This window comes from Rhamphochromis sp. 'chilingali', assembly GCF_963969265.1.
Source record: "Rhamphochromis sp. 'chilingali' genome assembly, chromosome: 22".
NCBI lineage: Eukaryota > Metazoa > Chordata > Actinopteri > Cichliformes > Cichlidae > Rhamphochromis > Rhamphochromis sp. 'chilingali'.
Genome location: NC_137950.1, coordinates 22,438,907 through 22,454,161, shown reverse-complemented (window position 1 = coordinate 22,454,161; position 15,255 = coordinate 22,438,907). Strand labels below are relative to the sequence as shown.

At 38.7% G+C, this 15,255-nt stretch overlaps 1 protein-coding gene across 1 annotated transcript; it reads left to right on the top strand.

Annotated features, from left to right (window-relative positions):
* The first annotated feature begins 671 nt into the window (after positions 1-671).
* Positions 672-13,305, top strand: LOC308390546 (alpha-N-acetylgalactosaminide alpha-2,6-sialyltransferase 1-like). The gene is made up of 9 exons (XM_080872671.1): positions 672-900; positions 1,062-1,356; positions 1,818-1,980; positions 4,714-4,876; positions 5,548-5,686; positions 5,774-5,877; positions 6,848-6,931; positions 8,140-8,239; positions 11,245-13,305. The coding sequence occupies exons 1-9, from the start codon at positions 806-808 to the stop codon at positions 11,416-11,418; spliced, it is 1,317 nt and encodes a 438-aa protein (XP_080728797.1). The 5' UTR covers positions 672-805; the 3' UTR covers positions 11,419-13,305.
* Positions 13,306-15,255: the final 1,950 nt, after the last annotated feature.

Genomic DNA, 15,255 nt, shown 5'->3' with positions numbered 1-15,255 from the left:
CGCACCACTGTATAAAAAACAAGTCGTTAAACTATCTTGTGCGCTCTTCAAGGTTTAGAGGGTAAGGATTTAACCTCCAGTTTTCAAGCCCTCTGGAAGCAATAAGACTATCCCTGTCATCACATACACTGAGAAAAATAAAGTCGTCAGGGTTGCGATTGAAACGATCAGCCTCAACCCTGTAAAGCTCAGGGCCTGATGCACTGTTCCACTGGGAAACATACAGCAGCTCTGGGAAGCCCACATTGTCCAGGTCCGCACACACTACGGTGCGGAAGAGCTTCCAGTTTTTAGTAGACATGACTTGGGGTTCCCCCCAAAACAATCCCTCGCCACAATCTACACTAAGCACAACTGCCCCTTCGGTATATTTAATGGCATACACATACCCTTCGGCGCCTTGATATTCTAACTTAAATACAGTCCCATCTACGGGGTTTTCACAGCGTTGCTTTTTACGTTGAGGACCCCGACTGCATACTCCTGAAGACATACCTAGAGTGGCTGTGGTATGGGTAGCACACCTGAACGCGCATGCGCACACGCACGAAACCGGTCAAACCGGGTGTCATCTTAAACTAGTGCCATCTTATTTGTGTCTTTGTGAACTCTCAGCAGTCACACAACCGGTTTGGTTGGCTGCCATCTTGAACTAGTGCTATCTCACTTGTGTCTTTGTGAATTCTCAGCAGTCACATCAAGTTGTTAAATACTCCAGGTGGTTTTTCGACCTCTGAGCAAATCTCAGAAGAAAGAGAAAATACTTTTCTTTTTAATTAAACAGCAAAGCCTTCACTCAGCAGTGATGGTGGTCCAAATGTTCAGGATTTTTTCTTTGCTCGTTTTTGTAACTGTTGGTTTTCTGGTGTTTATTCTGTCACAGGAACATTTATCAAAAAGGTCAGTTGGGTTTTTTTTCTTTGTTTTTTAATATTTTGTGTTGATATAAAGAATCATTAAAAAGGGAACTGTGAACTGATTTGCTAGTTCTGTTATTTGTACTTTGCTATTTGTTTGTCATTTGTTACCTCTGTTGCATTTCTGCCTAATTCCTGATTCAGGAGGACAACTTTCTCAGGAAAAAATGGACACAAATGGGAAAATCTTTCTCTTGACAGTGTCATTACATTTTTGGGAAAAATCAAAAAGACATCTGCACCACCTTTTGTGTGTACCACAGCTGGCATAGCAAAAGTTATTTCAACAAAAATGAACCCAGTGACAAAATCTAAAACCCCTACACGCGGAGCCATGGCTGAGACTCCTATGCCTATCCTCTACAAAATAAATTTCACAAAGCTTCCTCAGTGGGATTTTGATGATGTTTATAACCAGGATGCACCACCTAGACCGACAGTAAGCATACGAGCATATGAGAGAAGTAATATAAATGCAGTTCCTAACTTTTCTGTGTTTGGGTATAGGCAGCACTGAATTCTGCTCAGCCAAGCAGTCAATCGTTTTCCTTGTGACCTATACATGTACCTTGTTTCCCCCTTTAAATTCATTATTTTCATTTTGTGGAGCTGTTTTTCTACCTTTGTGGCTTCGCATATGTCTGCCTTCACTCTTTCCTGCAGTGATGCACCAATTATGAAATTCTCTGCTGAAACCAATACAAATGTTTAAAAATAACTATCTGGCACATGGCTAATGCTAACACTTATTTTACTCTTGCTTTATTACATTTTTTCTGTCATTTGGTTCTCCCCGTTTTGAATTATTCAAGGATGTTATTTAATAGAGTTGGATAATTATATCACAGCAAATTCTGTCTTTGGCTAATTTCCTGTATTTAATAGTTTTATGATTTTCAGGCATGTGCCCAGTCTCTGCGAAACTCTGACGATGAAAACTTTAAGAAGGCTTTTCTTCCAAACATACGTTTGTTTCTACACAAGGACAACATCAACATGAGCGAGTGGAATCGGCTCTCACATTTTAACAATCCTTTCGGTTTTATGGAGTTCAAGTACGACGGTAGGTCTTTTAGTGACACACCTATTTTCTTTTGTTATGACACATCCTCAAGCAACTTTTTGGCACATGAATAGGCGACTTGAGGCTACTTCTCAAATCAATGTTCCTCTATCCATTTTCCTATGCTTATCCAATTCAGGGTCACATGGTGTTGCTATAGGTTACCACCTGCAATATGCAGACTCTATGCAGAAAGACCAGGGCCCTGTGCTTCGTACGTCGCTTACTACATCCAAGATTAAATGAAACATCCAAGACCAAATCATCGCGCTAACTCTGAGCTCGCTATTCCGGTTCCCCGAACACACCTGTTGTTGACGATTAGTATAGCTGGATGATGTAATGTGAGATCACTGGGAGGCCCAACAGGGGCTACACATCGATAGTAGAAACATTGATCGGCAACCCTTTGATTGGTCGGCGAAAATGTCGAAGGAGCGCGCTCGGTATTTTTCGGCAGCAGAGCAAGAACTCTTGAGTGAGGGATTTCAGGAGTTTCAGAGTTTAATTAAAACGCAAGGGAACACTGCAAAGGCTGCAAAAGCAAGGAGAGAGGGCTGGCAGAAAGTTGCTGACAAATCAAACTCGTAAGTAATTCAATAATAACAATAATAATGGAGTGGATTTATATAGCGCTTTTCAAGGCACCCAAAGCGCTTTACAATGCCACTATTCATTCACTCTCACATTCACACACTGGTGGAGGCAGCTACGGTTGTAGCCACAGCTGCCCTGGGGCAGACTGACAGAAGCCAGGCTGCCATATTGCGCCATCGGCCCCTCTGGCCAACACCAGTAGGCGGTAGGGTAGATTTATCATATCACACCATATTATCCAATATTATATTACATTATATTATATTATAATATGTTATATTATATCCCCTTTCACATTAGAGCCACAACAGGACCCACTAGAACATGGGAACAAGTAAAAGTGAAATATAAGAATATTCTACAGAATGGTAATATTTATCACTTATATTGCTTGTCGTCTCTTGGAAAGAGACCCTGGAATACTCTGTTTGTTTGTTCATAACAGCAACCAAGAAAAGGGCAGAGCAAAAAAAAAGACAGGTGGTGGTCCTGCACCCCCTCGTCAACAAGTTGGTTAAGTGAATAATACCCTCACGGGAAAATCGATATCTCTCTATGAGCACACTGTCGCGCTGAGCTAAAGGATCCTGTCTGTCCCGCAATATACGCTGAATTCTGAGGACTCTCCTTATCAATCTTGCACCTTCCGCAATGGGTTGCTCGCGTAAACGGACAGGATATGACTGCGACAGACTTCCCAAATCCACCTTCGCTTTTATAGCCGTGGTCTCTCATCTTGATTACACGAAGTAATTTACAATTACTACTCTGAAATATGAATTACATCTGTAATAATCACATACATGTAATAGAATGTTAATAGTACATTTCCCTTTTTTAGGAAATGACCTGTATGTATCTGTGTGACATCAATAAAAGGATCAAGTGCTGCATTATCTTTAGTTACATTGATAATATTTATTTATGGTGAAACAGTGGTGGAATATCGCTGTTGCTTTCGTATGAATGACGCGGACATACCTGCGTGGCCGCGATCTAATCCTGTTTACATAAAGTAAACCTGCTCCCCAGCAGGTTTACGCTTACGGCTCTGTTGCTATGACAGCAAGTCCCGGATGGGCTTCCGGGAACCGAACGATCCAGGATCACGCGAAATCGTCAACAATCTCATCCAGCTAACTCACTTACGAAGAACAGGCCCCAGGGCTGAATTCAAACCCAGGCTTGCTGTGAATTTATGGTACCAAGCTTGTGTCCAGCTGTGTGTATTTGCTTTCTGAGAGTGGTTTCAAACCAGCACTTTCAGTCCTCCAAAATCCTAGCTGCATGTTGCTCTACATTAATGACCCCATGTGTTAGTTGAATGCTGATTGGCTGACAAGGGGCTAAAACAATGAAGTTAGCAACAGCTGAGTTCACAAGGAATGAGGGGAGCAGCTATAAAAAAAATAAAAGATCTTAAGTTTGTTTGTTTGAGGTTGTTTTTTGATTTGTCAACCCAGACTAAGTGCCTTTCATAGTCTTTTGTTTTGGACTACTTCAGGAGCTCCAGGTTTTCTTGTTGCACTTTTGTTCTAGCTCTGGTCAGTTCATGACAACATGAACTTTAAGTTCTTGTCTGCATTTCATTATGTTTCCTGTTATATTTTGAAAGAGGTCCCCAGTTTAGTTTTAAGTTTCCCCTGTGACGTCGTTATGTTCATGTGTGTCAGCTGTTTCCTCATGTGTTGCCACTTCTCCTGATCACCTCATGTCTGTATTTAAGTCCTTCCTGTGTTCAGTGTTGCATCCTCCCTCATATGTCTGTTTGCCAAGCCTAACAAGTTTATTTTGTATCACCAAGTTTAGTTTATTGCTAAACACTGGAGCAAATAAAACTACCATTTTCAGTTTCAGCTTGGCCTCTGTGTTTTAGTCTGCAATTTAGGTCCTTTCATGCCTCCCTCCACACAGACCATAATAAATTTACTCTAGTTTTGCTCACTGAAAGCTCTCGTCCCTTTTAGTAAACATGAGCAGGTGAGTCAGGTAAAGCTGAAGAAACAGCTGTTAATGCATGAATAAGAGTTATGGCCTTCATCTTGCTTCATTGTTTTCATATACAGGATACATTACTATGCTGGAACTACAGCACTCAGAGTAAACACATTTTTGAATTTTTCTTTTGGTTTGCAGATGTGATGAAGTCAGTGAAGTTGATTCCAAAGCCAAAAGAGCCGTTGCTCCTCCCAAAACCCGGTGGTGACGGTTGTGTGCGCTGTGCTGTGGTAGGTACTGGAGGAATCCTGAACGGCTCAAAGAAGGGGGTGGAGATCGATGGCCATGATTACGTTTTTCGGTAAGACAAACCCCCAAGCAAACCTCTTGGCTTTGTTCGACAGGCACTAGGCCCAGTGTAGAAAAGATAAAGCAGTGTAAAGCATACCCTGCTTTATCTTTCTCTGTGACTTTCATATAGGGCTGGGTATCGTCACTGATTTCTAGAACCTATTTGATTCTGATTCACCAGAATGGGTGTAGAGATTGATGCGCATGATTATGTTTTTCGGTAGGAAAGGACAAACAGAACAACACTATCAACTATTAAGGTGTATCTTTTACTAAAGTTAGCTTTAAAACATAAGAACGCTAAAAAAGATATAAAAAAAACATGAGAACGGTTGCTGATCAGCAAATTCTTTGACAGTAAAAATGTGGTACTGTATCTGATAGCTCACCTGCTTGTGGTGTAGAAACTCCAAAATGTATTGTTCTCTTTCAAACATCAGTGTCGTCATAGAGTCAGAATGGAAAGCGTGTTAAGTGAATTAAGTTTCAGTAAGAGTATGTTCTGAAATGTTTTGGGCCAACACTTCAGTGGTATTGCTGAAGGTGGTTGATTCCACAAGAAAACCATTCTCCCAAAATGAAAGCAACGATTGCTTCTCAATTGATCTGAGCAAATTACTAAGCTTAAACATTTGAAGCCAAGCTTAACATCTGCAACACCTGCTTCTGCCTGTGTGGCAGGATGAATGGTGCCATCACCAAGGGCTTTGAAGAAGATGTAGGAAACAAAACATCGGTGTATGTCCACACAGCCCACTCCATCACTTCATCTCGTTACATCCTTAAAAAACACGGATACAAAGCTGCTCCTCATGATGAGGTAATGAAGCTTTTCATTGGCCCTTGATTTTTGTTTTATTTCACTAGAGTAAAGATGGCTTCTCTGTCCTCATTTTCCTTCTGGCAGGGTATAAAATATGTGATGATTCCTGAGGGGATGAGGGATTACCAATGGCTTGAGGGCCTTCTCAAAGGAGAAAAGGTCTCTGCTGGTCCATACCGCAACAGACTGTGAGTATCAACTAAATGTTATGTGCTGCTGCAGTATTTATGGCTTTTTGTGGTGTTAAATTAAAATAAATTCAGAATCTGTGACATTTTTATTCAAATGCTATAACATACATTTTATTAAGTGTCTATTAAAACTGTACATTTAAAAAATAGAACTTTGTAATAAGTGTTTTGCCTTAAATTTAATAATAATTTTACAAATCATTTATCTCTTGCTCAAACAACTTTCTGGGACCTTCCTCTGTGGAGTTTCCGTGTTCTCTGTGTGCTCATGTGGTTATTCCCTTGCTGTTCCCTCAGTCCAAAAACATGCATTCTGTTGATGGTGATTCTAAATTAGTCTTATTGTAGGTGAAATAGACATGCATGTAAAGTGCTATATAAACATTTGTGAAAATTGTTTGAGTGATGGTCAGATAAGAAAAGCACCATAAGCCACTTCATTTCTTTTTTGCTTTGCTTTTTTACTTTTTAAGTATTTTGCCGGTTCAGTTACTGTTGAGAAACATCTGCTTTCTGTTTGTGCAAATCAAGCCTTCATTTTGGTGAAAGTGAGCTTTTAGGGGAATAATCAACATTTACTTTATACTGATAAGTCAAACCGTAAGACGTGTATTGCCACTTGAATTTAAAAGACTCTTTAAAGCAGAATTGTTTATGTCAATTAAATTTCATTTGCAGACAATTAATTGAGATAGTTTACTACGGAGAAGTGTAAACTTTTCTTTCACTTAAGTAAATGCACACTTTTTTTTAATAACTACACGGCTGTTCTGCAGACCATCTAAATTTTGTGTCATACATGCACACTCAGACTGATATTCAGGTAAAAGTTTTTTGGTCTAAAATGCACTGCAGGCACATAAGCATATGTTTCCAGCTGTTCACTCCAGCAAATAAATTTAATAGCATTTGAGAAACTAAAACATCTCATCATCCTTTCATTACTCCTATTGTTCAACCCCCCCAGGCCAAGGACCTACTATTCAGGGCAGTACAACGAGAGCCGCTTCTACGTTCTGCATCAGGATTTCCTCCGATATGTGCGGAACAGGTCAGCCTTCTTTCACCATCCACTCCAGAACATTTATTTTTAAACAGTGCAGACTATTTATTCTATTTTTTATTTTATTTTATTTAAAGCCTTAAATTATTTAAAGCCTTCTCTTAATTACAATATTAAAAGTTGTTAAGTTAAATTTTAAAAAAATGTTGATAAAAGTTGTTAAATAAGTTGAAGGTCCATAATGTTTGATTTTTTTTTTTTTAATCAAATGATCCAAACAATATTGAAGTACAGATTTTATGCATAGTCCAAGTTAACTTTTCCCATTGTAACAATATGTATACAAATACAAACAGACATTTTGCAGTTCTTTCTGCTTACATTGAGTGAGTAGCAGCCAGGTTCTGCTAATCAAGGGGAAGTTTTCTGCAGTCATTGCTCCAGACCATGCAGATGTGTGCTAACACCATGCTACAGTCTTCCCAACAGTGGGTGTGTGATGGTCAAAGAAATTGCAAAAACCGCAATAGCTACACCTTAGATTCTAACAGTCTTAGTTAGCATGTTAATTGTTAAAGATCATGACATTACAATGAGGAAAATGAAAAAGCCTCTACTCTCTAAAAAAGAAATGCAGCACTGTTTAGGTTTGAAGAGTTCTATCTGAACAAACCGCAGGACTTCTAGAACAATGTCCTTTGGACAGATAAGCCCAAAGTGGAAATGACTGCCCATAATGCACAGCACCACATTTAAATACAGCATATCAGCTCAAACGCCTCATATTGACTGAAACCACAGTGCGAGAGGAAAGATGATGAGTTGGACTTGTTTTCTAGCCATAGCAAATGGACATTTTATAGTCGAAGAGTTAAACATACACTTGTCTGTATATCAAAGTGTTCTACAGCCAAATGTGAGGCCGCCTGTAGAACAACTAAAGCCAGCCAAACTGAGTCATTTACTAGGACAATGATTCCAAATCAAGCAGCAAGCGTACAACAGAATTGCTGTGGAATCAAGGTGCTGCAATGTCCCATTCAAAGTCCAGACCACAACTCAATGGAAATGTGAGGTGAGAAATTAAGACACCTGTGCATAAACAAATGCCTACAAATATTGAACTTAAGCAATGTTGTACAGAAACATTCTTCCACAACAAAGTGAGAGACTGTTAGTAATACAGAAAATAATTATTACTTCAAGTTATTGTTGCTAAGGCCAGTCCTACAACCTATTATATCATTGCATTACAGGTTCTTGAAGTCACCCAATCTGAATAAGAGATACTGGGCGAGGGTCAGACCAACCAACGGAGCATTCACTCTCTTCCTGGCTCTGCACACCTGTGACACAGTGAGTTAACACTTGATTTTAACTTCTTAACATTACAACTACTTCTAACCACACCTTTGGAAGAATGCAACACACCATGTGTACATTAACTTTGTATTAAAAGCATATTAACGTCAAACTATCTTATTACTGTTTTAGCAGCATATTTCAACGTGGAAAGACCTTCCCAGCAATCATATAATAAAGTTGTATTAAAGCTCTGAACCACTGTCAGGGATAAGCTGAAGGAACACTGACTTTTTGTGTACCCTCCTAGGAAAATAAGATAAGATGTTTAAATTAAAACTGTAAAATAAGGTGTGTCACCAGTTTTATTGAACTGTTCCAATGTGTGAAGACAGACCAGCTGGACAGCATCGATAAAACTGATGTCACACCTTGTTTTACACAGCTATTTAATAAACTTGTCAAACAGATTCATCAAGTGTCTATAACATGACCCAACTCAAGAGCTTCATGCATTTATATAAATTTCACAATGGTAACTTTATCATTTACTTTGAATTATTGGCAGTTTCTCTTAACAGCTTTCTTTTTTTTTTGGACACTTTTTATTAGCTGTTAGCCAAAGTCTGATGTGTTACTATTGTCAAGAATTTTCTTTTTTTAAGGCCTTTTTTGGGGTGATTTTTCTTTTTTACATTCTCACAACAGGCTAATTGTGTTAGGGTTCAAAGATGGACCAAAATTCAGAGTAAAACAAAAACCAAGACTTATCACACAGTGATCAGTGCTAGTTAAAGGTACAGTTTCTTTATTTCTCAAGGACAGCAAAGAATGTGAGAACTTCACTCAGAGATGGAAAGACAGGACAGGAGACAAAGCAAACATTCAAAGAATAGAAATGCTAAGGGATACAGTGGCTTGCAAAAGTATTCGGCCCCCTTGAACTTTTCCACATTTTGTCACATTACAGCCACAAACATGAATCAATTTTATTGGAATTCCACGTGAAAGACCAATACAAAGTGGTGTACATGTGAGAAGTGGAACGAAAATCATACATGATTCCAAACATTGTTTACAAATAAATAACTGCAAAGTGGGGTGTGCGTAATTATTCAGCCCCCTTTGGTCTGAGTGCAGTCAGCTGCCCATAAACATTGCCTGATGAGTGCTAATGACTAAATAGAGTGCACCTGTGTGTAATCTAATGTCAGTACAAATACAGCTGCTCTGTGACGGCCTCAGAGGTTGTCTAAGAGAATATTGGGAGCAACAACACCATGAAGTCCAAAGAACACACCAGACAGGTCAGGGATAAAGTTATTGAGAAATTTAAGCGAATTCAAGCGATTATTCCAAAATGGAAGGAGTATGGCACAACTACCAAGACAAGGCCGTCCACCTAAACTCACAGGCCGAACAAGGAGAGCACTGATCAGAAATGCAGCCAAGAGGCCCATGGTGACTCTGAGCGAGCTGCAGAGATCTACAGCTCAGGTGGGGGAATCTGTCCATAGGACAACTATTAGTCGTGCACTGCACAAAGTCGGCCTTTATGTAAGAGTGGCAAGAAGAAAGCCATTGTTAAGAGAAAACCATAAGAAGTCCCGTTTGCAGTTTGCCACTGGCCAAAATGCAAAACGCTATGTGTGGCGGAAAACTAACACTGCACATCACTCTGAACACACCATCCCCACTGTCAAATATGGTGGTGGCAGCATCATGCTCTGGGGGTGCTTCTCTTCAGCAGGGACAGGGAAGCTGGTCAGAGTTGATGGGAAGACGGATGGAGCCAAATACAGGGCAATCTTGGAAGAAAACCTCTTGGAGTCTGCAAAAGACTTGAGACTGGGGCGGAGGTTCACCTTCCAGCAGGACAATGACCCTGAACATAAAGCCAGGGCAACAATGGAATGGTTTAAAACTAAACATATCCATGTGTTAGAACGGCCCAGTCAAAGTCCAGATCTAAATCCAATCGAGAATCTGTGGCAAGATCTGAAAACTGCTGTTCACAAACGCTGTCCCTCTAATCTGACTGAGCTGGAGCTGTTTTGCAAAGAAGAATGGGCAAGGATTTCAGTCTCTAGATGTGCAAAGCTGGTAGAGACAAACCCTAAAAGACTGGGAGCTGGAATTGCAGCAAAAGGTGGTTCTACAAAGTTTTGACTCAGGGGGCTGAATAATTACACACACCCCACTTTTCAGTTATATGTTTGTAAACAAATGTTTGGAATCATGTATGATTTTCGTTCCACTTCTCACGTGTGCACCACTTTGTGTTGGTCTTTCACGTGGAATTCCAATAAAATTGATTCATGTTTGTGGCTGTAATGTGACAAAATGTGGAAAAGTTCAAGGGGGCCAAATACTTTTGCAAGCGACTGTATTTGATAAACTGCATATTTAAAGCTCTAGGATATCCTCAGATTGCACCGTGATTTGCACTGTTGCCTCACAGCAAGAAGCTCCTGGGTTCAAATGCAGCCTAAATACATTTGCACCAGCTTTATGCTGTCTAGGCGAGGTGGAAAGCAGTGATAGCTCACGTAACATCTGCTTGCAACTTGTTGAATTCAGATGTGTAAATCCAAAAAGAATGCTGATCTAAGCCAGTCGCCTCAAGGTGCATAATATTGTAAGTTAAAGACCACACGATAATACAAGTATCTGTAGTGAAAGGAGAAAAAAGAAAGGGGGGAACTGGCTCTTTGAGCTCTAGAAATACCATGAAACCAAACAGAAACCAATTCTTAAAAAACCTGAAATCGTGAAAATTTGAATTTCCATAATTGTCCTCCCTTTAATATGTTACTTCTCTAATGATAAAAGTAATAATTATCATTAGAGAAGATAGTGAAGATAAAGGTATATTTATATTTTTATTTAACATTAGCTGTTGCTGTTAAAGAAGGAGTTAAAGATAAACTAATAAACTGGGCTTGTTAAAGTGGCTCCCCAGGTGTTTTACTAATTCCAAAAGCAGTTATGTCATTTTTATCATTTATTATTTCAGTGTAATTCAGTCCCCTTTTTATTTCTCACTACTTCATCTTCAGGTGGATGCATACGGATTCATGAGTGAAGAATTCAAGAAATACTCCAACTACTATTATGACAAGTATGTTAAAACCAGGGTCGTTTTCTATTCCAACCACGACTACATTCAAGAGAAGAACACATGGAAAAACCTTCACAACAGCAAAATATTAAATCTGTACCAGGGAGTGTAAGTAAACCCAGGACTGTAAGATCTGCAGCAATGCTGCAACGGCAAGAATAAAAGCAATGGGATAAGGAAGAGACTGTTATTTACCAATTATTACAAGTCAAACAGATAAGGAAGAGACTGTTATTTACCGATTATTACAAGTCAGATAAGGAAGAGACTGTTATTTACCAATTATTACAAGTCAAACAGATAAGGAAGAGACTGTTATTTACCGATTATTACAAGTCAAACAGCTAAGGAAGAGACTGTTATTTACCGATTATTACAAGTCAAACAGATAAGGTTCAGATAAGAGCGTTGTTTAACAGCACCATAAACATCTTCTCCACAATCAAGTTGATTCTGTTCTCTTCCAGTTAAGATCTGGTATTATAACCACACATTTGAGTAAGTCAGTGCGATCTAGGATGAAATTTACACTTTTTCTGTTTCTAGCCCCGTATTCAAATTTCATTTCTTACAAATCAATATTCAGAATTTATTCAGAATGATCCATACATGTTTAACTATATATAAGTATATACTCATATACAGCACATAAACATACACATAAAACAATTTCAACACATAAACCAAAACAACAACAAACTACATTTTTACATAAACTAAGCAACCTGTGGTTAACAGCCACTTAATCTCTTACCTAATTTTTATTTCTAAGTGACAAAATACCTTAATGAACACTTTAAGCTTGGGTTACTCTGGCCTCGATCTATAAAAATAAGGACAAGGCTTCAATAGAACATAATGAGACAACTCAATAGGTATGACAGGATTAAATAATGCTATCTGCACACATAGTAATGGATTCTGGGTGCACATGCAAGGCCTACCAGTTCTTACAAATAACAATCCAACAGTCAACACCACTCCTTTAAAATGCAGATTACACGTGTTATTAGGCATGTAATGTAGTAATAATGTATTATTTAGTTTTAATGCTTTGGTGATTGTCAATTCGTTTCTGTAAAAGAATGTATATGTAAAGTATTAAAAGTAGCCAGGATGTGGCTGCTGGTATTAAACTTAAATGAAGTGATGTGATGTTTTTTGACTGTTAAAACTACTACAGATGAGATATAAAGGCTATAAATTGTTTATTTTGGCCCGTGGATGGTTAAATTGTTTCTCCAATCTGTATCTATCTCAGACAGTTGCAGTATGGGCTTTGAGATGAGCTCCTGCAGTAAACAGCACCACCTGCAGCTTTTTCAGAGCAGGACTTTATCCAAGTGCTGTACTTTAGTACGCCTTTGACTTACTTTAAGATAAGATAAGATAAGATAAGATAAGATAAGATAAGATAAGATAAGATAAGATAAGATAAGATAAGATAAGATAGAACTTTATTAATCCCTCGGGTGGGTTCCTCTGGGAAATTCGGTTTCCAAAAGCACAGCACCAACAGAAGTTACAGTTACAGAATATTATATATATATACACACACATATATATATAAATACAGAGACAAATATAAATAAAATATACGAAGGGGGATAAATAGAATAAATAGGAATAAAAATAAAAATACAAGTGAATTGCACATTTCAAGTATTGAGGTCTATTTGCACCGTTGACTATTTACAAAAGTATTGCACAAAGGTATTGCACAGTGAGGTGAAGAGGCACTACAGCTTAGTTGTTCCCCCCTCCTTTGTCCTCCTGTTTCCCCTCCCTCTCCCCTCCAGAGAGGAGTTAAACAGTCTGATGGCGTGTGGGACAAAGGAGTTTTTACTATATAATACTGATATACTTTACTATACAATACTGATATATAGTACTTTGTACTATATATCAGTATTGCAGTAATATAACGTAGCGTTACTGTTTTAACATAATAATAATTAGGTGAGTGGGGTTTTTTTTATGTTTTGTTGAATGTATCTTATTTAATCACACTGTTTTAGTCACAAGTGAAACTAAATAATTTTTTTAAATGCATGTTGTGATGTTTTTATCTTCTTTCCTATTGATGATTTTGTATCTTGTAAATTAACCGTGTCACCCAATTCTACACACAGACACTGTACTTCAATACTTTTTTCATTATTTTTTTTCTTATTTCATACAAATATTATGTTGGGTATACTTTACTAGTATTGAGTTGTACTCTGGCCTTCAGTGCTACTTTAATTCTTTATGGTAAAGATTCAACACAGTGATGGAAACATTCCTTGGAGATTTTGGTCCATGTTGAAATGATAGCATTGTGCACTCTCCAGTTCCAGAAAGCAGTGGCAACCCATGTGGGCCTCTGCTGCTGTAGCACATCTGCTTTAAGATTTGACATGTTCTGTTCTGCATATACTGCCACCCTTCTGTCACCTGGCACATTCTCCTCTGATTTCTGGAATCATCAAGCCACTTGTTTTACTTATTTATTTATTTTAATTCCTTTTCACAGCTTTCTCTATAAACCGTGGACACTTCGAGTAGATCAGCAGTTTCTGAGACACTGCAACGAGCCCATCTGACACCAACAATCAAGTTAAAAGTTTAAAGACACCAACATCACTTCCCCCCCCATTCTGATGCTCAGTTTGAACTTCAGCAGCTCATCTTGAATACATCCACATGCCTAAATGCACTGAGTTGCTGCCATGTGATTGGTTTGATTTGATGTTTCACATTGTTTGTTCGTCTATTTATTTATTTATTTATTATTTCAGCGGTTATTGAGCTATTATTGACAGTTAATTTTATTCTGCACTGGCTTTTAATGCATTACTTCAGATGGGCAGCTTAGGCTAAATCCTAATTGCTCATATTAACTAGTGTGCATTGTCCCTTTTATATTTAAAAAAAAAAATCAATAGAAAAATCAGTCCCCAAAAATGGGATGTGGTCTCCATAATTGTGAGTTCAGCTTTACAGATTTCCCCCTACATCACTGCTCCGAGTGGGGCGGTGACTGAGTAGGGGCGTGTCAGGGTTGACTGACAGGTGTCCTGATACATGGCCTTGTTAAAGTGGACCTTTTCACTGTATAGGCTGTGGGAGCAGTTTTAACTACGTTTCTGTGTGTGTGTGGCACAGAGCATCCGAGAAGTTTGTGCTTGAGTTTTTGGTGAGTGAAATTCTGGTCTTTAACGAATCTGTGACTTCCCGCACATTAGCAGACACGTATGTGTGTTACCTGATAACTTTACGCTCCACCCTTTAACCCATCAGTTCTGGATCCGAAAGTCAACATGGCGGCAACACAGCTAAAGCTAAAGCTTTGAAATGTGGAATAAGGAACAAATTCGTGACGTCACGACGGTTACGTTTACACGGGGCGTGACTTCCGAAAATAAATGATACGGTTAAACATTTAAAAGCGTTCAAAAACATTAGCGCAATGCTTCACCATGCTTTGCGAGGTAAAAACAATTATAGGAAAAAAATCTTACGCGAATAAATAAGAGCTCTGCGTTAGATTTTAACTTTTTAACAACCCGGAAAACCCCCACGGAATCCCATCATGCATTGCGCTTACTGTTGACGGTTAATCTAATGTGAATAAACTTACAGCGTTCACATTAAAAGTCTTACCCTGTGCATTTATATTGTTTTATTCACTACTGCATTGTGTGACAATGAGTGGTCTTTGTCATTTATAAATGCTCTTTCCCAGTGAACCGTCACTTTACACGGCTTTGTTGTCAATGGGGTCCTGTTGCGGTGTTGCTATAATTTAGTACACTCTTGTTTCTCTTCAGATCGTATAAATCTTTCGCCTTTTACTAAAGATTTCCGTGGAGAGGAACAATAAGAGTTTCACCCAATTTTTTGATGCCCTGCGTTTAGCGGGGCTTGTTAACTATGTTCAAAAGAAATAATGCACTGGTAGCGCAAT